Source organism: Strix uralensis, chromosome 3 (assembly GCF_047716275.1).
Source record: "Strix uralensis isolate ZFMK-TIS-50842 chromosome 3, bStrUra1, whole genome shotgun sequence".
In the NCBI taxonomy this organism is placed as follows: Eukaryota; Metazoa; Chordata; class Aves; order Strigiformes; family Strigidae; genus Strix; species Strix uralensis.
The window spans coordinates 42,032,049-42,058,733 of record NC_133974.1 but is presented as its reverse complement, the minus strand read 5'-3'; the positions used below and the strand labels follow the sequence as shown (position 1 = coordinate 42,058,733).

Sequence of the window (26,685 nt, the reverse complement as noted above, 5' to 3'; positions counted from 1 at the left end):
TTCTAGAAATCCAAGTGTAAATTTGAAGATGCCTTACAATTCATTTGTAAATATTACCTCTTACAAAAGGAAAGTAAGTTTGTCTGGGGTTTCGAGGTTTAATATGTGTACCTGCTACCCTTGTCATTAAAATATCAATTTAATTACCTATTAGTATAAAAGCAGAAAGCTGGTGTAAAGGCAAGTAGAATAACAAAGGACTTAGAGTAAAACACAACATATTCTTGTGTGATTCTGTATTAAATTATAACATTCTCACAGAAGTAGCGTGGGTTGCGTACATATTTGTAAGGAAAGAGAAGATAGGGAGCCAAGAAGAGAAATAGCACTGAGATATGGAGAGATTCTTAAAGTTATGGTTAGAAAGCATTTGTGTCAGTATGGTAAGTAAAAACAATGTTCTGTAATTCTGCCCTTCCCTGCCAGCATTTTTAAATTGTTCTGGCTTGGATTTCCTTTATTGACTTTTATTTATCTGTCACTTCTTTCATCTGCTTGTCAAATTGCCGTCCTCGTTCTGTTAAACTCACTGCTTAAGGTTCCTCTGATAAAACACACTCACTGCAGTTATTTCACCTTTGCCACCTACTTATTTCTCTCTTGCCTAGAAATCCTTTGCTTTTGTTTAATTTCACAACATTTAAATGGTATTAAACTAAAAGTCAATCAAATTGTAAGACTGAAGTTACTGACTGTATGTGATTGGATATTTTTCTCATGGGTTTAATTTCCCCTTCCTGTAGTAGTATTTTTGTACATATCAAAGAGTTTATTTATGGAGTGACTTCTTCCCAGTATTTTGTTAACGAAAGCCATTACTTCAGTTCACAGGAAAGCATGGTTAATGAAGGGGTTGCTGTGGGGCAGCTGACACTTTAGTTGCTGCACTTTGAATGAAATGACACTTGTGGTTAAACTGTATTAGTTACTATCACACAGCTGTGGAACTGAGAGGGAAGGCCACTTCAGAAGTAAATCTTTAGAACAATGGAAGTTTGATAAGTCTCTTTTTTCCTCTTTTGACTGTTTTAGGTTATATCTGTATTTAGAGACATTTTTGGCCAGGACGCTGGTGTGTATATAGGAACCAGAGAGTTTCACATCACTCCATATAACGTTCAGGTAAGCTGCTGACGAGAGGTTTTGTGAGTGGAGAGAGAAGGAAGTGACTTGCACAGCTGAACTCCCATTTGCCAATTTGAGTACTCACCCTTGTGTCTCTCATCCCTTCCAGATCGGTTATTCAGTTCTTTCTCGTGGCAACTATATTCCTCGTCCTGGCAGAAATCTTTCACTTCTGCATCATTCACTGCAGTCCCTCGAGTCCATAATGAAATGTGTGCACATGAGCTGGATGGTAATCCTGGTGGGCCCAGCAGCTGTCGGCAAAACCAGTCTTGTTGAGCTGCTGGCCCATCTGACTGGCCATCGACTAAAAATTATGGCAATGAACAGTGCAATGGATACAACTGAACTCCTGGGTGGATTTGAACAGGTACTGTTTTGGTAATATGGCAGTATTTCTCCTTCCTACCTAAAAGTGGCCAGTCCACTGTGATCTTAGTGTTTAAGCACCAAGTGGAGCCTTAGGCACCACAGTCTTCTGGATGAACTAACTCCATAATGCCATGTTTGCAGGTTGATATCAATAGGCCATGGCAGCGCCTGTTGGAAAAAGTGGAGAATGCTGTGAGCACACTAGTAAGGGACAGTCTTCTCCTGACAGAAATTTGTGCAGATGATGCTGAACTTGTGCTGCGTGCTTGGAGCAATTTCATCCTGAATTACAAACCCAAATCTCTGGGTGAAGGAGGTAGAAGTGTTACAGCTGAATTAGTGAGCAAACTGGAGGGAATACTTGTACTTACCCAGCGACTAAACAACAAAATAAATTCTTACTCAAAGGCAGGTATGTATGGTAGGCGATTTGAAGTAAGGCTACATGTTACTCTGAAGAAAATAAGAGAAATAAATACATCTGCAGTGAAATCTTGAGAAAACTTAAGGGTTTTTTTGTAGGTTTTTTAATGTTGTTTCATACTACTTTGTACTTATACTACAGCCTAGCTTCTGAAAAAGTTCCATTGGTGATGGCTCTTCAGGTTTATTTTTGTGCAGTTACACCTGGTAGCTATCAGAAATTCTCCTTTACTGAACTACTCAAAGTATGATGCAATACAGCTCCTATCTTGTCATCCTAAGAAAGGGAATTTGCATATTCTATTCTTGCATTTGTTCTCTGAAGCATTGATCAGCTGGGCTTTACAAATGTCAGCAAAATAATGTATGGGTTGTTTTGGGGTTTTTTTTAATAATTTTCTAAAATATGACACATATCCATTGAACTTGATCTAATGGGGAAAGGGATGGAGAAAAGTGTCTGTTTAGGGAGAAAAGTGTCAGTCTAGTTTACATGTCTCTGTGCTTTCACACCCCCTCTTTCCTCATGGATTTTGCCCATGGGAGGCTATTTGAAGAGTTGGAGCCTCTGCTGTTATGTTCCCCTAAAAAGTAGGAAGCATATATATTTATTAACAAAATAACTACTATTTTTCTTGAATGGAACAGGAAGCTACCTCAGTAATGTCAGTCTTGATGCAAGACATACTTCCTTTCAGAGTTTGCTCACCTGGTAGAAGAGTTCCGGCGTTTGAAGCTGCAGCAGGCCCAGGCTGCTGACCGTAACAGCCACGGCACTTTTGAGTGGGTGGATGGGATATTGGTTCAGGCCCTGCAGTCTGGAGACTGGCTGTTGATGGACAATGTTAACTTCTGCAAGTAAGATATTTTAGTGGCCTTGTTTCACTGAGTAAATCCCTTGACCTCCCTAATTTACTTTGTCTCTTACTGTATGGTTCACCACTGAACATTTTGCATTTGATAACAATACATGGGAGCAGTAACTTGCATTTTCTGGAAGAGTGTCTCCCTTCTTAGACATTTTAGCAGTTGATAGTTTTCGTTTTACTTTATAACGTAATTAGGTGTTTGGCTTTTTGCTTAAGACTGGTACTACTTTGATTTCAGATCAGAAAGGGATCAAATTGTTACCTTTTTATAACCATATAAATTTCTTTTGATTATAGCCCTTCTGTGCTGGACCGCTTGAATGCTTTACTTGAACCAGGAGGTGTTCTTACCATGAGTGAGAGAGGTGTGATAGATGGCACAATTCCTACAATAGCTCCTCATCCAAACTTCAGGTGCTTTGCATTTCTGCTTTTTTTTTTTTTCTTACCAAATAGCAGGTTTAGAAAAAAAACGTCATCAGTGAGCCAGTCTTTTGGTATTTTGAATGCTGTTCAGTTTCCCGTGTCCTGTAGTGACACTGTCTGTCTGGCAAGGAAGAAAACTGCACTGTGATGAGCATATGATCGCTTAAGAGGCTTGGCTTTATATCCCTGTTACAGCACAGACTATTACACTGGCAAATTTGTAGCAGTATACCTCTGCCTTGATCCTCCATTTCTAATTTAGGATTTCAGCACTTCCCTGTCTCACTGTAATGGAGTTGAGGATACATGGGTTGAAGATAGTGAAATATTCAGATATGTTAGTAATGAAAGCTGGTATATGGGCATAATAATTTTATTCCCAGCTTCTTCCATCCCATTCATAAATTTGAGTTTCCTGCAGTGACAGAATGTACAAAACAAAACAAAAACCAAAAAACCCCTAGAACATACAGTCTGTATTCTCTCAGACATGAAGTAGTCTCTGGGGGAGATGGGAGGAGAATATAAGGAGTATTTTGTGTAATTCCTACCTTTTATAAATTCATGAAAACAGTAGTGGGACTGATATGCTCTAGTTCTTCTGAACTGGAAACAAGATCTTTGACTTTTCAGAAACCTGTTTTCACTTCATTGTATCTCAGAAGTTTTTTTTCCTCCTTGCTTTTAAGAGATGTCTACTGATAGTATTAACTACTTGGGTGCTGGATACTTTGTTTTTTAAATAGCACAGATTTGTCTGAAGCTGTTGTGAAGACTTTTAAAAAGTCTTCTTTATAGCTCAGAGGTGTAGTTTAACTTTTTGTAAGTAGGCAAATGATAAAATAGACATAGCTTAGCTGTAACTATCATGCAATGTATCTGTGGCTAGTTTCCCAGGACAATTACTCGTACAGGTTTCTCATATAAATTCAGTAGATGTCACTGGCTTTCTTAGACACCAGTGTCCCCATTTTTATGAGGATGAGTTTACTTTATGAAAGACCAGATTTGGTGGTTCCGGAGTGATAGTTTAAAGCTCTAAGTTACATCTTAAGAGTGTAAGGCAGTTGGACTAGATGATTGTTGTAGGTTCCTTCCAATTTCCTATTCTGTTCTAATATCCAACAGGCTTTTCCTTTCCATGGATCCTGTTCACGGGGAAATCTCGAGAGCCATGCGGAATCGTGGGATTGAAGTTTATATTCCTGGGGAGAACGATGGAAATGTATTGGACAATCTGGATTTGAAGCTACTCCTGCATGGCTTGGGTTTAGTGGGAGACAGCATCTGTGATGCGCTTATGGCTGTGCATTCAGAAACCAAGGCAGCAATAGCAGGTAAAACAAAGTCTGTTCCGTATTTATTAACAACTTGGGTTCATTACATATATTTGGATTAACTCTTTAATATTAAAGCTTGGTTATCTTATTGTGTTATGCCCCGATATAAGTAAAGGCATAAAAGAGTAACCAGGTTGTTTTTTGCGTTCTCAGGAAGTAGGCCCAAATCATAAGAAGATGGCAACTGAAGTGTTTTGTAAGGAGACATCAGACACTGGCAAGTGTCAGTTGTCTATTGCTATAGGGAAGACGATAAGTGAAAATCAGCAAAATAGGGGGTTTGCACAAGGCCTATTCAAGTTGTTCTTTGCAGCAAGATGACACTGAGTTTCATTCATCTCAGCTGCTTGATGTCTTATTTTGAGCTGATCACCTGTTATTTACAGTCTTTTTAGATTTTCTTACTAACCTTGGGAAGAACCCATTCAGTTTTCGGGACCCAGTAGCATTCATTTGGTTTGGATCTTCCTCAGGGTTTAAAGCACTGTTTGTCCTCAGAGGGTTAAAGAGCTGACAGTTACTAAGCATTCTCATCACCCTAAATGCTGTGTGTCTTTCAGGTTCTGTGTCATCTTTGTCACCTCTGCTGCAGGCTGCTGTGTTAATTGTGCAGCAGATACAAAGAGGCCTTGGATTAGCAAAGTCATTTTACAGAGCCTGTTGGGAAGTTTATGGTCGCTCACAACAACTGCAGATTAACCAAAAGGTAAAAGTCCTGTATTTGAAAGCTTTTCTTACATCATCTAGATACGTGAAAAATATCATTTCATGGGGCTGGTGGTTGAGATCCTCTGTTTCCTAAGTGCCTGAACAAGGGGTTGATGAAGATGGTGGTCTTGGAGAGATGAACCAAACAATTTTAAAAGTTCTCTCAGGCATCTGTCAGATGATGAAGAGGAGGGGTTAATTGGCATTGGGACATTTTCTGTATCTTTTAGATTCTGAGCCTTTTTTGGCTCTAGTATAAGTAGTACAGTTCCACATGTAACTTACTCCAACAGATGAGTTGGAGCCTCAGAGTTGGTTTTTTTGGTATTGACTTCTGAAGTATGGTGATTTTCAGCTGTCATCTGTCCTTTCATGACATAGTTTCTGAGCCCGGTAGCATGCTACTAGAGACAGAGGTCAGATGAGTGAGAGTTGCATAAAGACTTCAGTCTGGGATGTGCTTATTGAGATATTCCCTGGGGGATAAAGATGATTTGTCAAACACTTTGCAGATAGTGGCTCACTCTTTTGCAGCATAAGGGAGCCACAGAATGTCCCAGTTGGACTCTGACACTTACTTGCTTTTTTAACATCTTCAGCTGAGACTCTGGGATATTAATACTGATGAATCTGTAGCCTGAAACACTGTGCACAGAGTCATCTGGAGATAGCAATATTCACTTCCTATTTTAAACCGTACAGTATGTTATTTCACTTATGGTTGGAATGTTTTGGTACTTTTATCGTGTAGGTTATATAGTGCTTGTAGAACATTTGGTTTATAATGATTTCATAATAAACACATGTGATTAAAGAGTTCCTGAGCTATTGTACTTGAATACATGTTTGAATACGTTTCTAAACTGGTTTTTTTGTTGTTTGTTGCAGCTTGTGTTAGAATTGGTTACAAAGCATGCTTCATCTCTGGCTTCCCATGAAACTTGGGGTGACTCCTTGCTAGCAGTGGGATTGTGGCCAGACTCCCTACCTACGGGTCTGTTCGCAGCTGAAGACTCGCTTCTTTCGACAGTCCGGAGTGATGCACAGGTCCTAATGTATTGTCTGAATAGGCTAAACCTTAAAAACTGCAGGTAGGCAAGAAACATTTTTTGTCTAATAAAGGAGTAAGAAACAAGATATGTGTGAACTACTGGTGGCATGTCATTGTTCCCTGCAAAACTTTGTCTTGAGCAAATTGTGTGGGTAGAGACTATGGTTGTCACACTGTAACTGAGACTCCTGTTACCTTTCCATGCAACCACTACAAATGCAGGTTTAATTATTTACTGTTTTATTCTTCAGTCCAAAATACTTGTCTCCATTCAATTTCAGTAAGCACATTTGACCTATTTTGAGCTGAGTTAGCAGTAGGCATTTAGCAGAAAATGTGAATGCAAACATTGGTTTTACAAGGTAATAAGAGCCCCAAAAATCTCATCCTTCAGTTTCCTTCTGAACTTTAAAAAAATAAAAAGAGTATTTAACTAGTTTTAAATATTCTAGTGATCCTCTGTACTTCCTTCTTTCATATAAACAATTATTCATCAGTTATTTTATGTCCAGTAGCTTCAGGTGCAAAAACAAATTTCCTCTTTCAAACAGCTGTCTGAAAGAAGTCTCCTGTGCATGGGCCATATGCAAGAACTGTTTTAATAATTTCTTGTGCAATATAACTGTTATTTTCACAACACTGGTGCAAAATCTTCCTGCCTGCCTGCTTTGCTTAGTAACATACTGTGTATAGGTACTGTGGTTTGCCTCCAGTGAAAGAACAAGCTGTAGAAGCTAGTACTGAGATGTGATGTTGAAATTGTAAAACCTTAGCAATGTGCTGGATTTTTTTATTTTGATCAGTGAGACTTCCCTCGTATCTTTGTCTTTTTTAACTTAATTTCGTATATTGTTCTGGTGCACAAATCAGTTATAATTTCTTAGTGAAATGCTGTGCGTATTCACTTTTGGCACTGCATGAATTTTTGGCAATAGTGAGTTCCTAATAGTAGACACCCCCAACCGATTTAAAGTTGGAAGCTGGCTATAAAGCTAAATAAAGAAAAGAGGAGAGATTATTGCATTGCTACCTTCTTGCCTGAAGATGGTTGCATGCTGAGTAGCTTGACTTGCAAAATATATTCTTTCCTGGAACTGGCAGTTCAAGCCCTTGATTGCTGGACTTCTCTTCTTTGTGTTTCAGGACACTGCCACTGACTCTGCAAGATCTTCAAAAAATTATGCAGTCTACTAATCCTGAGAGTCTCAAATTCAGTGCTGTTGAGATAGATGCAGACTGGATGGATAAAATTGAAGTTCTCCAGGCTTCAGTGAAATTGTTCATAGAAAAGGCAACCAATCAAGACTGGACACTGAGAGTTAAATGGCTTAACTCCTTAGCCAAAAATTTGCCACAGGTGCTTGGTATGTAATTATGTAACTTTCTCTTTTGCCTAAGGGCTGATTAATTATATTTTCACAAATCGTAATTCTTCTATGAAAATGTCCAGACTGTTCAAATTACCTCATATGAAAGTTCTAAACTATCCACACTAAATTAAGGGCATTGAGGCTCCAGGGAGAGACAGAAACAGGTGCGTATTAAGGACAATAGGAGTCTTTGGGCTGAACATTGCCTTTTATTATTCAAGCATGCATGTAACTTGTACTGCTTCTGAAATACAGTTATTTTTGGATGACTCTTGAACTATGTAAGCAAATATGCCCTCTCTTCATTTTTTTTTTTTTTAATAGTGATAGTAAAAGCAGTAAAATGCCCTGTTTGTTTGGTGTTAAAATACAAATGGTTAGATAGCCAGGAAACTACAGAACTGAGGTTGCCTGAACATTTAGGATAGTGCCTGAGATGAGGTATTCATTGCTTAATTACATTAATTGCATTAAACTTGTGGAGAATTTGAACAGGCATTAGTCCAAGTAATTCACACACTTAGCTTCCTTGTATGGTGTGAAATCTCAGACTGTGTTGTCCTTACATGAATAGGATTGCTCCCCCTTGATTTTGCTGTCTTCCAGGCAAGTATGTCTATAAACTAGAAAATATCTAGAAAATTACTTGTAATAGGTATGCTCTTACGCGATTTTTAAGATTTTTTTTTTTTTTTAATTGGGGGGAAAAAATCAAAAATAGAGGTACTGAGGGGAAGTTCTGAAGGTATAAACTCACGGATTTTCACAAACCATATTTTTAGAGCATACATGAAGTATCACCAGTTTAACTAGAACTCTTTACTGGATTTATTTCTTTAGCCATGATATTCTGAGTGCTTTTAAGATCTCTTGGAGCTAATACAAAATAAGAGCAACCAGCATGTCCAGAGTGCATGCACAGATGAAACTCAGGCTGCTTGTGCTGGCTTAATTGAAGTTCTCTTTATTTATTTGTACTAAATGCTCTTTTACACCTATGTTCTTTCCTTTTCACTTACAGATCCAGTGCGGATTCAGCTGGAAGCAGGTGCTGTAGCCCTTGGTAGTTTCTATGCCAGTCCCCTCTCATCTGGAGTCAGTAACATGATCAAATTGCTGCAGCCAACTATGACAGGTACTTCTGCAAAAATTGATGTAAGACGTTGGTGCTTCCTTTATTTGTTCTCTGAACACACTGCAACCCTTCTTCGGAAACGTGTGTAACAAAACAAAGGCTAAATTATGACTATATGTTGCTTTTGCTGCAAAAGACAACAAAGACATTCTTGCTGTCTAGAACTGCAAATATGGCAATTAAATGCATTCATCCTGTGCAAGTTAGTATGAGTGTTGTGACTATGAATCCTGACTGTATCTGTGACCCAGGTGTATTCCTACACCTCAGAGTTAAGCAATGTTCTTAAGAGTGATGCATATATCTACTTCCTTTCTGAATAGATGGTTTAGGCATCCTGTTTTTTCCCAGCATTGATTGTGTTGGTCCGTCTGAAACCTGTGTTGACGCCTGCAATTTTCTCTGTGTTTTACAGAGAGATCAGGTCTGTGGTTTCCTTTCCCAGCTTGTTAGGTGCATGAAAGCTACATACAGTGACACTGGACCCTTTATGGATGGTCCTAGGCATCTTGCCTGGTCTGTGAAGGAAAAGGGAGTTGGACTTGAGTTTCCAGGCTGTCTTTTTGGGTACTCTGACCACTGGTTAATTTACTTTCACTGTTTTGTTCTACAGAACCTGCAGTCAACTTAATGCTTTTCTGTTTGGATATCTGGAGTGAGGGAGTTTAAGATTCTGCTTTCCTCGTAGGTTTCCTTCTTTCTTTCCCTAATGTTCTTGCCCAGGCAGGGGATCATGGAAAGTCTTTCACTGAATAATGTTTCCTCTGTTGTCCTGTCTTGTCTGCCTTCCCAGATGAACATGTGATGTCTCTGGACCCAAGATGGAATATGCAGTTTTTGGATATCATTAGAAATTCAATGAACTTTGATACAGAAATGGAACATACAGATCAGCTTCTAATCCTTTTGAAGTCTGTAGCAAATCGGTGGGTTACAAAAAAAGCTTGTGAAGATTGCCCGATGACTCTAATCAGTGCTGTATAAACACTTGTGGTATCTGTCAAGTATGTTTTTAGGTTTTGATAGATGGGATCTAAAATACTAGGCAGAGGTTTCATACAGGTGTTTACATTCTTTGCTTCTGTTTCCAGTAGATGCAGACAAAAACCAATCACTTAATGTAGGGAGCAGGGCTCCCAGCATTCCATATAGCCTGCAGTACTTCAAGGACAAACCAGAACTGTGGGATAAAGTATAAAAGAGGCAGAAGCAGCAAAGTCTCTGACATAAAACAAAAAGAGTTGCCCTGCTTTTGGATTTGGACTGCTTTTCCTAATAAGAACAAAAAGTACACAGACTTTGCCGTTACAGTATAAGGAAGCAGCTACTCACATGCCCTACTAGAGGTGGTGTTGCATCTGCTTAGTAGCTCACTACTTTTTCCTTCCTGGTGATTGCTGAAGTCAGGAATCTGCTTTTTGTGAAGCTTACTTCTGCAGAAATCATATTCAAGCAATTAGTTATGCTGCACTTGATTCTAGTTTCATAATACAGTGAAATATCAAATGTCACTTTGTAGTTCACCGTTCTCATAAGGCAGAGGCTTTAAAATGGTACTGAATTTCTAACAACTTTATTTTTAATTCAGGGCAGTATTATTTCTTGACCGAGAAAAAAGAAGCTACACTGAAAAGAACTTGATTACCAGCAAGAAGCCAAGAAATAGCGTCTTAAGAATGTCTCTAGATTTCCGCAAAGGTGGGTTGATTTTCACTTGTTTCTTTCAGTTTTACAGTCAATTTGAAGTATGGTTAATTTGCACTGAATATGAAATGTTTACTCTAAACATGGTGTGACCTGAACGTACAAAGGAAGATTGTGTGAATGTAAAGCAGTCGGGTAAGTACTAATATAGTATGTAACACATTATTCTTAAATTGGATATACCGTATGCTACGTACAGAATTTATGTTCAACCTTTACTTGGTAGTGAGTGCAGGTCATATCTCTCTTAATTGTCTACATTTTAGGAAGATGGTGGAGAGAAATTGGAATTGCGTTTTGTCTTTAGCTAGTAAGAATAGTCAAGTTCTTCAGTTGTGCTTTTGTTCTAATCCTCTTTCTATTGTTTTATGTAATTAGGATGTTTACTCCTAAAACAAAGGGGAAAAATTTAGTGATGAAGTTACTGTGCTGCATAGAAACAATTGATCAATGTTTCCTTTATTCTGGATTTTTCTTTTTTTTATATTAAATGCGTAGATGTAATAGAGAATTGTGCAAATGGGGGGTCGACAAATAGGGTCGACATAGCGCTGAGAGATATGGTGTAGATGGGAACTGGCAGTGTTAGGTTAATGGTTGGACTAGATGATCTTCAAGGTCCTTTCCAACCTAGTTGATTCTGTGAAATGGTGAAGGAATACTTTTTGTTACTTTGATTCTTAGATCTTTTGGGGGTTTTTTTCTCCAAATACAGAGAGAATCTAGTGATCAGAAATCAACCCTTACTTGTCATGTTATGTGGCTGGAATATTCAGTCTCTCCCTTTCTTTCCCTCTTCCCCAAACCTCAGATCCAGGAAGTTACAACTGTCTTCCTCATGCAATCGTCGTCAACCTTGCTGCTTTCTTTGAACTCTGGGATGCGTTTGCATTTCACTGGGTGAAGTCTACTCAGGTGGCCTTAAGTGATGATGACATGCATGATGTGAGTAAACTTTTTGTAGTACATTTATGGAAGTTACATGAAATTAGACCGTGTGCAGAACACTATTTTTAGTTTCAGGGACCATGAAATAAACCCCGGTGTTTCTGCTGATATTTAGAATAAGCCTGACACCAGGCAAATTATCATGTTTGCTTCAGTGGCTGTATTTGTGTTCTGCCTTCTCATTTCTTCCGTGTGGAATGTAAACTTTCAGCCAGCAGATACTCAGGGTGGGAGTTACCTTACCTAAATGTACACCTGGGACCTAGATATCCTTTTCTCCACTAACAATAAAGGGAGTATCTACATCCGTCTCAGATAAAAATATCTCAGCCTGGACAGCTGATGTGTGTGTTACAGGGGTGGTTTGCTTCTCCCTCCCCTTCCAGACCATGAAGATCATTTTTCTGAAATCCGGCAATGACATTGTAGCCTTGGTGCAGGGATTACTTGGTTTTGACTTGTATATTTTCACCTACCAGCAAAGCCCTGCAGTATTTTTAGAAAACACATAATTGAGTGCTAGCTGTGTGCCCCTAAGCGTATAGCGTTGTGTGATTCTGGAATTAATGGAAGTGACAATGTTTTTGCATTTTCTCTTGCTTGAAGTACAAAGTGCAGCCAATGTGCCGGGCTCAGCAATGGGAAAACTGTAACCTTTTTGGCTTGTTGTTAGATTTTATACTGCTTGCTGTGGCGTGACCGGTTCTGGGCAGTCTCTGACACTCTGACAGTGGATTCATCAGGGTTGTCACTTCTGTCTCTGCACTGGCACTGGGTTATGAAGCATCTAATTGACAGAATTCCTCAGATGCTTATTGGATCAGACCAGCACAAGTGAGTGGCTTTGATTTGTGTTTCTGTTAAATGGTTGTATAAATTACCCTTTTGTTAGTATTACAGCTAATTAACTAAGCTGTTAGTGTTCAGGTTGTGTTCCATTAGAGATGCAAGTGCAATGTATTACATAGCTATTCATTTCTGAAATTCAGGTTTCTTAGCATTGGACTGCTTCTTGCCCAAATGATCATTGAGAATTTGTACCCATTTTCTGTACTTTAAAGTTAGGTTGCCCCTGTCGTGGAAGGTTAAGAGAAGGTACGTTCCTTTCTCATGTGTCCTTTTGCCTTTTTTCTCAAATTCTGAGTTAACTGTGTGGGCTTTTTTTTTTTTATTTTAATCTCCAAGGGTTTCCAAGGAAATTCAATCTGTTTCACAGCAGATTCAGAACTGCTTGGCCAATCCTGCTGGTATTTCTGCCAATATGAAAATATTACAGAAGTTTCTAGGAAGACCTCTTCCTTTTAAGGTATTGGTACTCTGTTTGCAAAAGATTTGTATTTCCAGCAATGTCCAAATATGCTTTAAAATAATCAAAGATTTGTAGCACTTGCTTTCCAGGCCAGCAAAACCACATCACTTTTGGACTTGATTGATTAAAAAAGCAATTTCAGCATATGTTAATTTACATATGTTAATGTGTAATCTTTTTTTGTGAAATAAATCAATTATCCAGATAGCATTTCTACTATTAATTATGCTTTGTATAGCAGTTATTTAATATAGAGTGATGGACAAACACAAAAATATTACTACTTGGTCTGTTTTGGAGACTTGTGAACATCAGTATGCCACTTCCTTATTTAGTGAACGTATAGGTATGCAGAATAGACTGTACTTTCTGTTATACAGCATAGGATTGGGCTGCCTTATGACTTATCAAGACCAGGCCACTTAACTCTGACAGATTGGTTTTTTCCTTAAGTTATTTCACCAATTGGTGTCACTCAATAAATAAATCTTACAGTAAAATTTTCTAAAGAATATATGTCCCTTTTTAACAGCAGGGCACAAGTAGAAATGTAGCTTGCTCATACTGGTGATTAATTAGACCTAGGTTTTTATGGCCTTATCGCTCAAAAATACTCAGCTGTTCAGAAATGCACATAGTTACTTTATGGAACTTTTAAAAAGTTCAGTGCTTACTGAGAATTCTGGGAGGCTTTTCTAGGCATCCAAATGTATTTAAATTACAGGTGTAAAATGCCAATTTCTTTTAAGTGACAGTAGCTTCTGGCATTTTTTTATTAATTTGTGTATTTATTGCCCTTAGTTTAGGTAAGTTGCCACGTTGAGGTATTGTTTGTCTGCAATACTCCATGTAGTTTCTTCATGAAGGAAGATAAAAGACTTGACAAGGAGGAATTGTGGCCATCTATTCCAATGTCTGTCTTCCTGCTGTACTGAGTAGGGCTACAGCAGAATTGTTGTTGAATTGTTGGTGTGGGTTGGTTTATATATACTTGTACTTCGGTTGTGTGCATGTGAATTTGAAATCTTAGTTCTGACTGCAGTTGCAGATCTTGTTTGTTGTTTCATTAATGCTGCTAACAAAACATTGCCACTTGTTCAAATGTCCTTTTCGTGTTTCCAGGATAAACTGGGCATGGAATGTTTTTCTCAGTTAAAAGTTCTCAGCAAACCACTTAACATCTTGGAGCTAAGATTGGCCTTTGGAGAAAGTAGATGGCAGGAAAAAATGTGCTGTCTGAAAATTGCTGCCATGGGATGGAAGATGAAGAAAGCATTGCTGCAAGCTGATGGCCTGATAATCAGAGCTAATCATTTAGATGATGTTAGTCTGGGTAGGTAACGCTTCTGAAGAGCCTAGCTGGATGATTTCTGCCCTCTCCGTTCTTTTTAAATACAAATGGAAAGGATGTGAAATGTTCACTGGCAAGAAATATAGTACATGCATTTATGTGCCTCTTACACTCTGTCAAACAGGTCAACTAAAGATTTTTTTGAAAGCTGTACATTCACAACTGAGAGCAGAAGGAGTTATATACAGTCATGCAGAAGAAAGGTTTACTGAAGATACCATCTCCAACCAGCTAGACGCTGCCTTGTTAAACCAGCTCTGCAGTCGGGTTCAGCTGTGGCCTGCGATGGAATACATAGGCATTCTCTGGCAGTACAAACTGACAGCAGATTATGTGGCCAAGGCTTGTGCAAGAAGGTAAGAAGAAGGTTGGAGAAATAAATCCTATATTCCTTTCATGAGATTCAGAATCCCTAGCTAAAAGCTGTAACTTCAGTATGTAAATCTCTGTGTGTGTACATATATATTAATATATATGGCTGTGCGAATATGCATATATATGCAGGTGGTTCACATATACGCTTATATGTATTTATGTATATCAATGCATATACCTTCCTTGTCTGCGTGCAGGATCGCACTTGGGCAGCTATTAAAAGTATCCGCAAAGGGAGTAGTTTAGTATTATATTGAGGAAGTGGTTTTCTTCTAACTTACTTTATTGCTGTGAATATAGGAATGTTGGTGTCCAAGCCCCTTAGACTAAATGCATTAGACTCCAGAAATTGCCTTATTAATGGTAGAATGGATTATAGGTGGGGGAATGGTAAAACCTTTTATGTAGTAAATGGTACGTAGTATTTTCCTTTTGGAAGTACACAGTATTTGCCTTTTAATGAAATAGAAGAGTCCTTCATATTAGGAATTAAGAAGATGATGTTTATCACCACGTTGCTGGGGCTGCTGCAGAAGGACTGAGTTAGACCTGGTGATGGACAAAGCACAGTAGCACATTTGCTTCCTGTTGTGTAAACTCCGCGCATATACTTGTTTAAATTAACGTCATTAATTTAAGAAGTGTTAGTGTTGTTTTAAGGGGTCAAGTGTATTTATTTTTTTGATTGTTTTACCATTCCTTAAAACAGAGCTCTTCATGTATGGATTTCAGTGGAAGTAATTTTTTGTGCAGTGAGACTCCTAAAATCACTGATTCACTCTTGAATTCAGCAAAGTTCTGATTTTCACTTTGTCTCCAAATGTTTTGTATGTTTTGCTGAACACATAGCTTATAGCTACAGAAGATGACACTTCTTCCCCCTTTTGTTGTATTTAGATTTTTGCCAACTTTGAAGGATGCAAGTGTTTTGAGGGTTATTTGAGTGTTTGTTATTCTCCAGTGTTTAAAATGGTGTCATTTTAACCTTTCAGGGAATCTTCATTATTGTGACTTCACCTGCCAATTTGTTCTGCTATCCAAATTATTTATTTCATGTGCCCTGCTTAAGCATTACTTAATGTTGCATTTCTTTTACCTGCTACAGAGAGAACTACAGTCAAGAACTAAGTATATGTTCAGATCTAGTTCAACTTATAGCTTTTTCTCTGAAGTTGACACCAGCTGCTTCTCACCAGCTGTCTGGACTGTGGCACTTGTTACACCTTAATGAAGTAAGGACAAGTTTTCCTTTAATTAGTCTTGCAGAAGTTTTCAACAGACTCTTCAAAATAGCTATATCTCTGTAAAGTTTTTGACATGCAGTTTTTCCACCTGTGCCTGACAATCTATTCCTCCTTTTAATAAGAAAGGTTATTAACTGTGAGCCTGCAAAAAACATAATTAAAACATAAATAAAGCACAATTAAGTATTAAATAACATAGTTGTATATGATCTAGTTTGGTACTGTTGTTCCATTCATCCATCTGTGACCTAGTGGAAAAAAGAAAATTGATTGAATGACAGGTGCCAGCCTGATTGTATCAATGTATTCAAAGTAATTTTACAATGAAAAATACTTGCTTCTGTCCCCACGCCTCAATTTTTTTTTTTAAGGTCTGTGTCACAAATCAAATAGACTGAGACAGTTATTTGACGCATTTTCTGTAGAGCATTTAATATGTCCGAGAAATTCTGTTTGGTTAATGTTTAGCTGTGATACAGTGGTGGTTGTGTTCCCACAAAGCTCAGTAAACCAGCAAGTTCAATTTAAATGCTTCAGAGCAGGATATTGCATATCTTTATCTATTTCATGCTTATGCAACCTTGTGTATTGTAACAAAAGGTTGCACAGTCGTAGACTAGAGGCTGTATTCTGAAAACTTGCTCTGTAAACATGCTGCAGATTTCACTCACAGAATATAGTGCAGACCTCAGGAAGTGTACTCTTTTTGTTGAGATGCAAGCAAACGCTATGTGAACTTGAAAAGGATCATGGGGAATATCTTGTACTATCCTACTGAAAAACAGTATCATACTCTTTTTTTTGGGGGGGGGGGGGGGAGGGTGTGTGCTTGCTTCTCTCTTGCTCTCTGTAAATTATTCTTAGCTCTAGGTTTTTCTTTCTCCTTAGATACCCCCTGAAGAGATGTCTATTCTGTCATCTCAACTAGTTAATGCTGCATTATCATCCTTTTGGAGCAGTACTTTCACCACAGACCCAGACTACTGGTTGACTTGGAGGCCAATACCTTCAACAGAGGAAAAGAACTTCTCTAAATCCCATATGAACTGTTCTATGAAGGTTTGTCTCTTCTGACCTAATTAAACTACTATGTTGTATACTCTTTTAATAAATAATTCAACAGCTTTCTAAAGAAATACTGTAAACTCTAGCATAGTCAGTGCAAGTTGCATCTGAACAATCTAACTCTTAATCTCTTAATTTAGGGCCCAGGTATTTTGACCCGAGCCGTTTTCTCAAAGTGCTTCTTTGAAATTCTAACTAGCAGCAGCAAGACAAGCCAGTGGGATGTGAGTGGGCTTCCTGTTCTGTCATCATCCCATGTGACACTAGGAGAATGGATGGAGAGGGCACAGCAGCTTCATGAAGTCAGCACAGCACTGTGGACCAACCTGGCTGTCTCTTCAATAGCAGATTTTAGGTATTAAGACCTCTTTTATAGAAATACGTTATTTAAATCAAGCACATTGCAGAAGCTTGCTTACCATGTGTAAACTTCTCTCATTCCTTTGCCTCCAGACACACAGATGCTAGACTACAAGGAATAATGCTAAGCAGACAACTCTCTGCCCTGGTAGATCTGGTTCCAGTGGATCTTCAAGAAGAATTTTTAGAGTGTTGTGAGAACGTCTACCGCAAGGATCCTGTTGCATATGAGTACCTTCTCAAGATACTTAGAAGCATCACTGATCAGGAGTTACTTCCTAAAGAATTCCTGTTTCTCCTGCTCACTTGCTTGCAGCAGTTCTTTGGGGAAGGGCTTAAGGAGTTACCGGAGACAGCTTGGCGAGGAACCCTCTGGGTGAATATTGGTTTGGTGCAGATCCAGATGTGGCTTCCACACACCAGGTTTGATCCAGCTGTTAAAAGAGAATACAAGCTCAAGTATGCAAAAGAAGAGGTGAGTGTGGAGCAGAGTTGGCTTTTACCTCTGTAATGTGTAACATTAATACAAAGGAGTTTTGGCTTGGGTGTTCTTGGGCAAATCTTTGGTCATGATTTTTAAACTATACAGTTAGAACTTCTTTTAATGTCCAAGAAGATGATGTACCTACTTGGTTACCAAAGCCAGAACCTCAGAGAATGGTTTATTCTTTCCTTTGTAGTTATACCAGCTGGAGTGTGAATGGAAAACAAATGATTTCTCATCCCAGCTGCATACAGGAAAAAGAATTGAAGATGAAGCAGTCCGCAATCATATTCATCCCCATCTCAGGTAACATTGCAGACACTTAACTCTTCTCTTGTAGATTGGAAATTTCATCTTTGAATGCTTGCGCTCCAGAACTTTTCTCCACAGCTTTACAATTTTTGTGTTGTTCTGTAGAAATAGGGGTTGTTGATTTTAAAGCATCAATTTACATATTGAGGTGGTAAAGAAAAATACAGAAGCTGTTGTGTTTACTTGCAGTGACTAAGGCATTGTCTGTGCACACGTTGTACTGCTGTAAATACAACAATTAAAGTAGTGATCTTTGTATCCTGGTAAAATTGAAGCTATGTCCAGAAGTGAAAATAAAGCCGTACATCTAAATTATGGTAGTTTAATTAAAATGTGACAGTGTTATCAACAAACTGAAAGGAGGTGGAACATATATCTATCACTACAACTCTTCAAGGCTTCGATAGATGCCAGTGCTACTTTGCCGAGTTCTTGGACTGTGATTGTACTGGGTGGAAGTCTCCAGATGTGTATTTTAGCAACAGCCTTTGCCTGCGGTGCTGTGGATGAATTAAATATCTTACCACATAGAGTACACAGAATTTGTACCCTTTGGGAAATTTTAAGTGAACAGGTATTTCTCCTTTGTGCACACTTCAGGTGTTCCTTGTACATGGAGATAAAAACTGGGTATTATTCATGATCTTCCACTATTAATGGAAGTTTTCGATTTCATTATTATACACATAGAGGATCTGATAGTTCTATTCTATTGCTTAAAGTCATTAAAAGCAAGTTCTGAATGGCTGAGTTTTACCAATTGCTTCCAGTAATACTGCTTTTTCCTTAATGCTCACAGAGCTGTCAGATAGCAAGCAAAAAAGTAATAGGAGTTTATGGGGGGGTGAAAGGGGAGAGAAGTACATATGCACACTATATGGGAGTTGCTTCTTGGGTTTTTTCCTTATTTGCTGTTTCACACAAACTAGCAGAATATTTCTGATTAATCTTTTTATATATCTAACATACGTATATAAACACGTTTATATGAAGTATTTATATGTCTAAATTGGTCAATGTTATTCCCTAACAGACTGTTGCATGAAAGAATGCAGAGGTTGAAGGAGCAAATAAGCAGTCTCTCCAGAAAAAAGGCCTTCAGGCCACCAGCTCCACCCTATGATTGCTTATACCAGGAGGCTTACCAGTACATCAGCAGCATAGCACGGGTTTCTTCAGTCCAAGATCTTTTAGCCCGCCTTCTACAGTTCCTCCGTGGGGAAAGACCTAAATCACTCCAGGCAATACAAAACCTGTTAAATGAAGAAGCATCTTGGCAACAATCACACCATCAGTTTAGAAAACACCTGGCAGAGGACTATGCTGTATTCCCTGATGCCATCATTCCACTGCAAGCTGCCATTTTACAGTTGCAACATGGCATGCGATTAGTGGCTTCTGAAGTCTATGCAGCGCTCAAAAGTTTTGTGCGTCCAGCTGATCTCACCAACCTCCTTACTTCTTTGTTGACATTTCCTTCTGTTGGCTGTGCCTTCCCCACTTACTTTGCTCGTGCAGAAATTTTATGCTCCGTGAATTCAGTTGAGGTCGTTCATGGACTTAAAAGGTTTTCTTTGAAGTACTCTGAAGGAGAATCTGAGGGAGTAGAGCAGACTTGTCCAACTCTGGAACAGCTCCTAGTGAACGCTTTGTTGCATCTTCGATGCCATGTACTATCCAGAGGAGAAATGGACCAGAAATCTCTGCAGCTTTTTAGACATCTGTGTCAGGTAATATCTGAATGCCAGTGGCTAGGATTCTTGCACTGAACTACCGTGTCCCCCATACAAGAAAGACATGGATATATTAAGTGGGTCTAGAGGGCCACAAAAATTATCAGAGGGCTGTTACACCCCTCCTGTGAAGAAAGGCTGACAGAGCTGGGTTTGTTCAGCTGGGAGAAGAGCAGGCTCCAAGGAGACTTATTGTGGCTTTTCAGCATATAAAGGGGGCTTATAAGAAGGATGGAAAGACACTTTTTACCAAGGCTTGTAGTGATAGGACAAGGTGCAGTGGTTTTAAGCTGAAAGAGGGTAGATTTAGACTGGACATAAAGAAGACATTTTTTACAGTGAGGATGGTGAGATACTGGAACAGGTTGCCCAGAGAAGATGTGGATGCTTTGTCATTGGAAGTGTTCAAGGCCAGGTTGGACGGGGCTTTGAGAAACCTGATCTAGTGGAAAATGTTCCTGGCCATGGCAAAGGGGGTTGGACCACATGATCTTTGGAGGTCCCTTCCAACCAAAGCCATTCTATGATTCTACCTTGATAATTTTCAGTATAATTTTTCCTTTTTTTTTTTTTTTTCCAATGAATTGATAAAAGATAATTTTAACCTAATCTAAAATACTGGATTAACTTGTTTGGATTTATCAAGGCACAAAATCATAGCCTGTAATGGTTACCAAAGATTTTATTTGTAAAAAAAACCAGACAACAAAACCGAAAAGCACACGGAAAAAGCAAAACCAAACTTTGTAAAGAGTTTATTTTAAATATTTAAGAAAGGAGACTAGAACTTGGCCAAGCACTCTGTTGCATACTGTTTTCTGGTCTTGTGAGAGGGCAATTCACAAATCTTCCTTCAAGTTAGATGGCTTTGATTTATGCTGTTGTAGGCTGTAGAGGAGGAAAGAGGCAAACAAGATACATGCTGCCCCTTTGATGAAATGTGAGGTGATGTTAAACATTAACTTGTGTAAAAGCATGCTGCTTTGTGTTTCCTTAGGCAATTATAAATGAGTGGGATGAACAGGAACGACGTGCCCAAGAGCGGGAGGCAATGGAACGCAGTCTGTACAGATACAGAAGTAAAAGTCATGGGAAAGGACGGAGTGAAGAAGAAGAGGAAGAAGAAGAATTTAGAAGAAGATTTCCTTTTCACGAAAAGGTAACAGCTGTAACTCTGTAAAGAAATACAAATATTACGTCTGAAAATTATGTCCTGAAAATACATACAAGTAAAATGACCTGATAATACATATAAGTAAAATGAGAAGAGGAACGAAATGTTTTTTCCTTCAGCCAAAAGAAAAATGTGGGATAGATTTTGATAGAAAGGTATTAAGAACTGTGCTTTTAGTTTATTTTATCTTCTGGTTGTAGAAAGTTTTTGGAATTAATTTCCAGACTTGAACCGTACTGTGGTTTCGGTGAATAATCCCAAATTATGTCACTGAATGACAATGTAATTAGTTATTTGTTGTAAAATTCTGGAATTTGATTCATTTAGCAAGTAAGGTTGTCTGAGGTTTTATACCTGTGAAGAAGGCTAATCTCCTTGATTAAATAAAGCTGTGAGATTTTTTTTCAAATTAAACTGGCCTGCGTTACCAAATGACTTTTGAAGTGTGTCTTCACCAAGCAATGTTATGCAGTACAGAAATCCATGAGACAATTATGTGTGTCACTGTGTTGTTGGGTTGTAATAGTTCAGGTCTTCAGGTGACCAAGCAGCCTTGAGGTGGTTTATCAGCAGATACAACTGCTGCTGCTTTTTCTTAAAGAGGTTTGGTTGGCAACAGCTCAGGGATCACTGTACTGTGCTCTTGCGTGATGTGGTTGTGCTCTTAATTGTTCTGTTCACCTGTGTTCTGTTTCAGACTGACATCTGAGCTGGGAGGCGGGCAGTGTATCTATATAGTGCCAGCTCCAAATCATTAGCATATTGTTGCAATAGCAAAAAGTACAAAACTGGAGATGGGGAGGGGAGGCACTGAAGGAAGAAATTATAACTGCCTTTTGATTATCATGTAATTTGCAGGACTTCGAAGATATCACAGCTCAGCCGAGCCTAGAAGAAAAAATGGAAACTGAAGATCCATTGGAAGACCAGGTGGAGGTTGATAGAGCCCTTTTGTCCAAGAGCTCTATGCAAACAGTGATGATGGTTCATCAACAGTTGTGCTTAAACTTTGCTCGATCCCTGTGGTATCAACAGAACCTGCCTTCTCATCAAGCCAAACATTATTTCAGTACATTTATTTCCTGCTATCAGACTGGTGCCTGCCTGGTGTCGCAATTCTATCCTTTAATTGGTAAGATTGCTAGCAGTATTTCAGATGTGCAATTTTAGCTTTGTAATAATTTGTTTCAAATTAATCATATGTAGGTCACAAAACAGACTTACGGGAAAAATGCACAAAACTGTATTTTCTTTTTCCAAAGAACTTGTCTTATGTTCAGAATTGTCTTGGTAGAATGCTTTGGTTTTTATTCTTTTATGGATATTTTTTTTTAATTCTATTTGTTAATACATAAGACTAACACAGTTTAAGAATAAATTGAATACTAAGTGAAATTTTGATCACTTGGATCTGCGTAATCCTGTGGAAGATGATGCACTTGCAGAAATTTCCCAGAAGTAGAATTTGCAATTAAGTTCATTAAAGAATTGGTTTAAGCTTAAATGGAGCATCTGTAATTTTTTTTTTTTAAAAAGTGTTTGTTTTTTTTACCCTGAAATTTGGTACACTTCATGTGTAAATTGTTATAACAATGTGAGAGACCTCAGGATCATCGCGTCTCAAAGCAGAGCTATACTTCAGTTCTAACCTAATAAATGTATATGCGTGCAGTTAAGAAGAAGCAGATAAGGGCTGCTGTTTCTGCAGTAACTTATTTTTGTGTTCATACCTGAGATGTAATATATGTGATTTTTTTTTTTTTTAAATTTTTGTGTTGGATTCCTTTTTCACAGAGCCTTGCTACTAATTTTGTAGTGAATATCTCCTTGATGTGAATTTATGCACAGAAGAACTGGTCTTACAACAGGATCACAGCCCACCTTCAGGATGCTGATTTTACTTTTATACAAAAATTTGATAGAGAATGTAAACTTTAGATCTATCTCTTCTGTGCCATACTCCCATCTCATTGCTTATATGTGGCATATTCTTATATTCTTGTAATACATAACATGCTAAGCTTGGGACGCGGGGAAAAAAACCACAAAATTCATCCATGCAACCGAAAAAAGAATTAATAGCATGTGTGATGTCTTCCTTTTTTTGTTTCCTAGGTGCTGAAATGAATGATAGTCTTTTGGGAAGCCAGCTTCTTGTTAGCACTCTTCTTCACAATACCTTTTTTGAGGAACTAGCTTCAGATCTTGTGCTGCAGCAAGATGGCCCATATGACTTCTACCAGCATCCTAATATTCAGCAAGTCCGACAGTGCCAACCTGTACTTGATCATTTTGCTAAAGAAGTGAATAGGCTGCTGCAGGAATGGCCAGAACATCCAGTACTTGTGCAGGTAAAACCACCTCAACAAATGTTTGGGGAAAACTGGAGCATTTTAGAATTGCATTTGTGTGTAAATGTGTGTATAGGTATGCATAGACATGTGCACGCATACACTTGCCTAGGTGTTGTCTGTATTACTTATGCAGATGTTTTGAAGTCATACCTGTCTCTTCTTAAGAAGGTAGCTGTTCTGTTCAGTTACGAAACATTAAGTGGTATTCACTGCCTACTCTGATCTTACAGCTTTAAGCAATCTTCAATCTGCCATACTTCAAAGATTCTTGAGATCTTTTGTTGTTTGGGCTCCTGGGATTTTTTTTCCAGAATGCTTTTTTTCATAGTGCTTTAAAATGGATATCTTTGGTCCCACTTAGAGGGCCTGTGTGGCCTTCAGGTTATATTTCTTACAGTAATGCAGAAACTCGGAAATTATTGGAACTCTTTGTGTTAGGTCATTTGTGCCCCTTTCCCCAAGTACACTGGCCTTCACTGAACTACTAGTGACCTTATACTAAAATGAGGAAGCAATTTAAATTTTTTTTAAAAAAATAAATTCTTCTCTCTTACAGAAGAGGGTTATGCTAATACAAATTAGCTTAACTTCCTGACTGCTTCTGTTGGAGATCAGTTACTATAGGTTGAACACTTGTTTTTTGTTCTGCAGCTGTTAGTTGTGATGGACAGAATCCGGAGTTTTCCACTCTCTAGTCCTCTCTCAAAGTTCCTGAATGGTTTGGAAATTCTTCTTGCAAAGGCACAGGTAAGAAAAGAGCTAAGGGAAACTTCTATCTTATCTTTTATGCTTCCTTATTTATATTGGTGCCATGATTAAAAACAACTGAAAGCTGCTTGCCAGGATCTGGGGAAGTGAACTTGCTCCCTGACTTAAGTTTAAGGAGTAGGAATGTACTCCAGAGTAGTGCATGAGTCTTGCCATGCAAAGACTAATTTCTGGCTTTGTATAAAGGGGAACTTTTTTTTTTCCAGGACTGGGAGGAAAATGCTAGTCGAGCTTTGTCCTTGAGAAAACATCTTGATTTGGTCACACAACTGATTATTCAGTGGCGTAGATTGGAGTTGAAGTAAGAACTGTCCTTCTCTACTGCTTTTTCTTAGATACTGTAAGCTTCCGTCTCTGTACGGAGACACCTTCTGGTGCAGAATTGACTTAATCATGGAACATGTGTGTGTGTCTGTCTATCTGTCCTAATAGCAATGTGGGGAAGAACCCCCCCCAAAGTAGCAGCTGTACTGGCTCAGAATGAGCATGCCCAGCCCATGGTGACCCTGTGTATATGCCTCAGGAGGAGTAGAAGCAGGACAGATAACTACAGCACTGCATCCTAATATTTTCCCAGTGTCCTCCTGTTTTCATCCTATGATTTACTGAGCCTGCAGTGTTTTGTCTATTTAAGAACCCCCATTAAATTTTCCTTAAAAACTATTGTCCAGTCTTCTGTTAAGACCACGTAAAATTTTTATATCCACAGTATGCCATGATCAGGAATTCCACAGGTCTACTTCAAGTTTTGTGAAAAGAAACTTTTGAACCTGGCTCAGACTGATATTGTTTACTGTCCCTAGTTGTTGCATTTCTTCTCTCATATATAATAATCTTCTCTCATATATAATAATCTTAATAATAGTGGCAAAGTGCTCCTCAAGACTTGATTGCGTATATTAAGCATATGTGCAGATTATTCCATCCTGTAAATTTTTCCTCTAGTTTAGTAGAAACAGAATAAAGTTTGTGGTTTTTTGGAGCTACCCACAATATTTTTGTTTTATTTTTTTCTTCTCTCCCCTTCCTTATTGTTTCCAGTTGCTGGTCAGTAAGCTTGGACAATATTATGAAGCAGCATGTAGAGAAATCCACAAAGCACTGGTTCTCTATCTATCAAATGATTGAGAAGTATGTTCAAGAACAGACAGAGGCAAACACAGAAGGTAAGGGCTGGCCTTATATGAATGTATGGTGCAGTTCCAGCAGTTACTAAGGATGCATAATTAAGGTCCTAAATGTCATAGTTTGACAGTGCACTTTCAAGTGTAGTTCTTGTACCCTCTGCCCTACAATTCCATGACTGTATAGGGTCTTCCATATAGAGTGAACTTTGCTTGGTATTTATTTCTGGAACCACCTGTGTCCCTCATAGGGATAACATTGTAGGTCATATAAAGAAGAGATGTATGTAAAAGAGCATCTAAAAGAAACTAGAACTGTGGCAACTGTAGGTCATGCACATACAAACATTTCAAACAGATTTGGAGGGTAAGAATCCTCTATCTGCAGCTGGAAAAGGCACCACATTTTTTTAACCACACAAAGCACAATTCGTGTCCCAGCTGCACTGCTTTTAATGTTCTGTATAAAGCCTAAAGAATTCTTACAGTAAGTATGTTTTGTACATACTGTTCTTAGCAAATCTGTCTGCAGGTGTTCATATTATGTAAAATAGGGAAAAGAATATAGCTCTCAGTCCCTTGCCTCCCCAAAATTTAATTAAATTGTAAGGATGAAAGTAGCATACTCTGGCATGAGGCAGTCTTGTGCCAAATCTCACTACTAATTAATGCACTTACTTGACGAACTTCATATCCTTGGGTTATTTTACATCTCCAAGCAGACAGCATGTCATCTTCTATAGGTAATGCTCTAAACACACTGTATTCTGTACCAGATTCTTCCAAGATTATTTCTGTCTTGATGATTTTGAGGAGATAAGGAACTGGCAGTGACGAATTCATAGTATGGCTCATCATAACCAAAAAAGCCATTCATTCATAGAGAATAGCAAGTATTCTTTAAATACTTGATGCATTCTGAAATTGGCCTCCTCAGTCGCTATCTTACTGCTGCCTCTCTTGTCCCTTCTCCTTTCTTCCAGTGTGGTGGTTGTTGGTTTTACTTATTATTAAATTAAAATTATTCCCCTCACCATTGTCACTTTCCTAATAGAGACCTGATATTTAGTTAGAAGTTTACAAAGAGGAGACAACAATTTTCATGTAGAGGGTTTTTTTTGTTTTCTCCCCCTTCTAAATTTCTGGTGCACTGTTCAGAAACTGAGCAAATGGATCTGAAAACTCTGGTCAGCACACTACAAGCTTTCATTGAAGGATCCACGCTAGGAGAGTTTCATGCGCGACTTCAAGCACTACTGGTTTTCCACTGCCATGTCTTGCTGATGCCTCAAGTAGCAGAAAAGGGTAAGCTCTTAGCGTTACATGTGTTAAGTCTCTTTACAACAACCTGACCATCAGGTATTCAAGACTTACAAACAGATCAGTAAGCCCATAAATACAACATAAGCCTATGCTGCTTTTTTTCCTCTTTTCATGAAGAATACTGTTAATTTACCATCAGAATACTCATGGTTTACCCCATCTTTTGGTGTTGCTAAGCTTCATGATTACAAAAAAACCCACAACTGGATTCATTTCTCCCCTTGATACTGAAGAATAT

General features: G+C 38.4%; 1 protein-coding gene across 5 annotated transcripts in view; it reads left to right on the top strand.

The window, feature by feature from the left end:
- MDN1 (midasin AAA ATPase 1) overlaps positions 1-26,685 on the top strand; it is a 102,679-nt gene that overhangs the window by 47,165 nt on the left and 28,829 nt on the right. For all 5 annotated transcript variants that reach the window (XR_012628088.1, XR_012628089.1, XM_074862068.1 and 2 more), the window contains 30 exons: positions 1,033-1,122; positions 1,235-1,495; positions 1,639-1,909; positions 2,619-2,778; positions 3,087-3,203; positions 4,344-4,552; positions 5,116-5,261; positions 6,152-6,354; positions 7,458-7,678; positions 8,706-8,819; positions 9,613-9,745; positions 10,408-10,517; positions 11,335-11,468; positions 12,145-12,305; positions 12,657-12,777; positions 13,903-14,113; positions 14,256-14,487; positions 15,612-15,738; positions 16,639-16,809; positions 16,956-17,170; positions 17,269-17,650; positions 17,856-17,965; positions 19,005-19,701; positions 20,702-20,863; positions 21,737-22,010; positions 22,994-23,229; positions 23,884-23,979; positions 24,207-24,301; positions 25,042-25,166; positions 26,283-26,429. Coding sequence is in view for 3 of the 5 variants with exons in the window: in XM_074862068.1 (XP_074718169.1) it covers positions 1,033-1,122; positions 1,235-1,495; positions 1,639-1,909; positions 2,619-2,778; positions 3,087-3,203; positions 4,344-4,552; positions 5,116-5,261; positions 6,152-6,354; positions 7,458-7,678; positions 8,706-8,819; positions 9,613-9,745; positions 10,408-10,517; positions 11,335-11,468; positions 12,145-12,305; positions 12,657-12,777; positions 13,903-14,113; positions 14,256-14,487; positions 15,612-15,738; positions 16,639-16,809; positions 16,956-17,170; positions 17,269-17,650; positions 17,856-17,965; positions 19,005-19,701; positions 20,702-20,863; positions 21,737-22,010; positions 22,994-23,229; positions 23,884-23,979; positions 24,207-24,301; positions 25,042-25,166; positions 26,283-26,429 (5,731 nt within the window). In the remaining 2 variants the exon portion in view is untranslated. The remainder of the gene's footprint in view (positions 1-1,032; positions 1,123-1,234; positions 1,496-1,638; positions 1,910-2,618; positions 2,779-3,086; positions 3,204-4,343; positions 4,553-5,115; positions 5,262-6,151; positions 6,355-7,457; positions 7,679-8,705; positions 8,820-9,612; positions 9,746-10,407; positions 10,518-11,334; positions 11,469-12,144; positions 12,306-12,656; positions 12,778-13,902; positions 14,114-14,255; positions 14,488-15,611; positions 15,739-16,638; positions 16,810-16,955; positions 17,171-17,268; positions 17,651-17,855; positions 17,966-19,004; positions 19,702-20,701; positions 20,864-21,736; positions 22,011-22,993; positions 23,230-23,883; positions 23,980-24,206; positions 24,302-25,041; positions 25,167-26,282; positions 26,430-26,685) is intronic.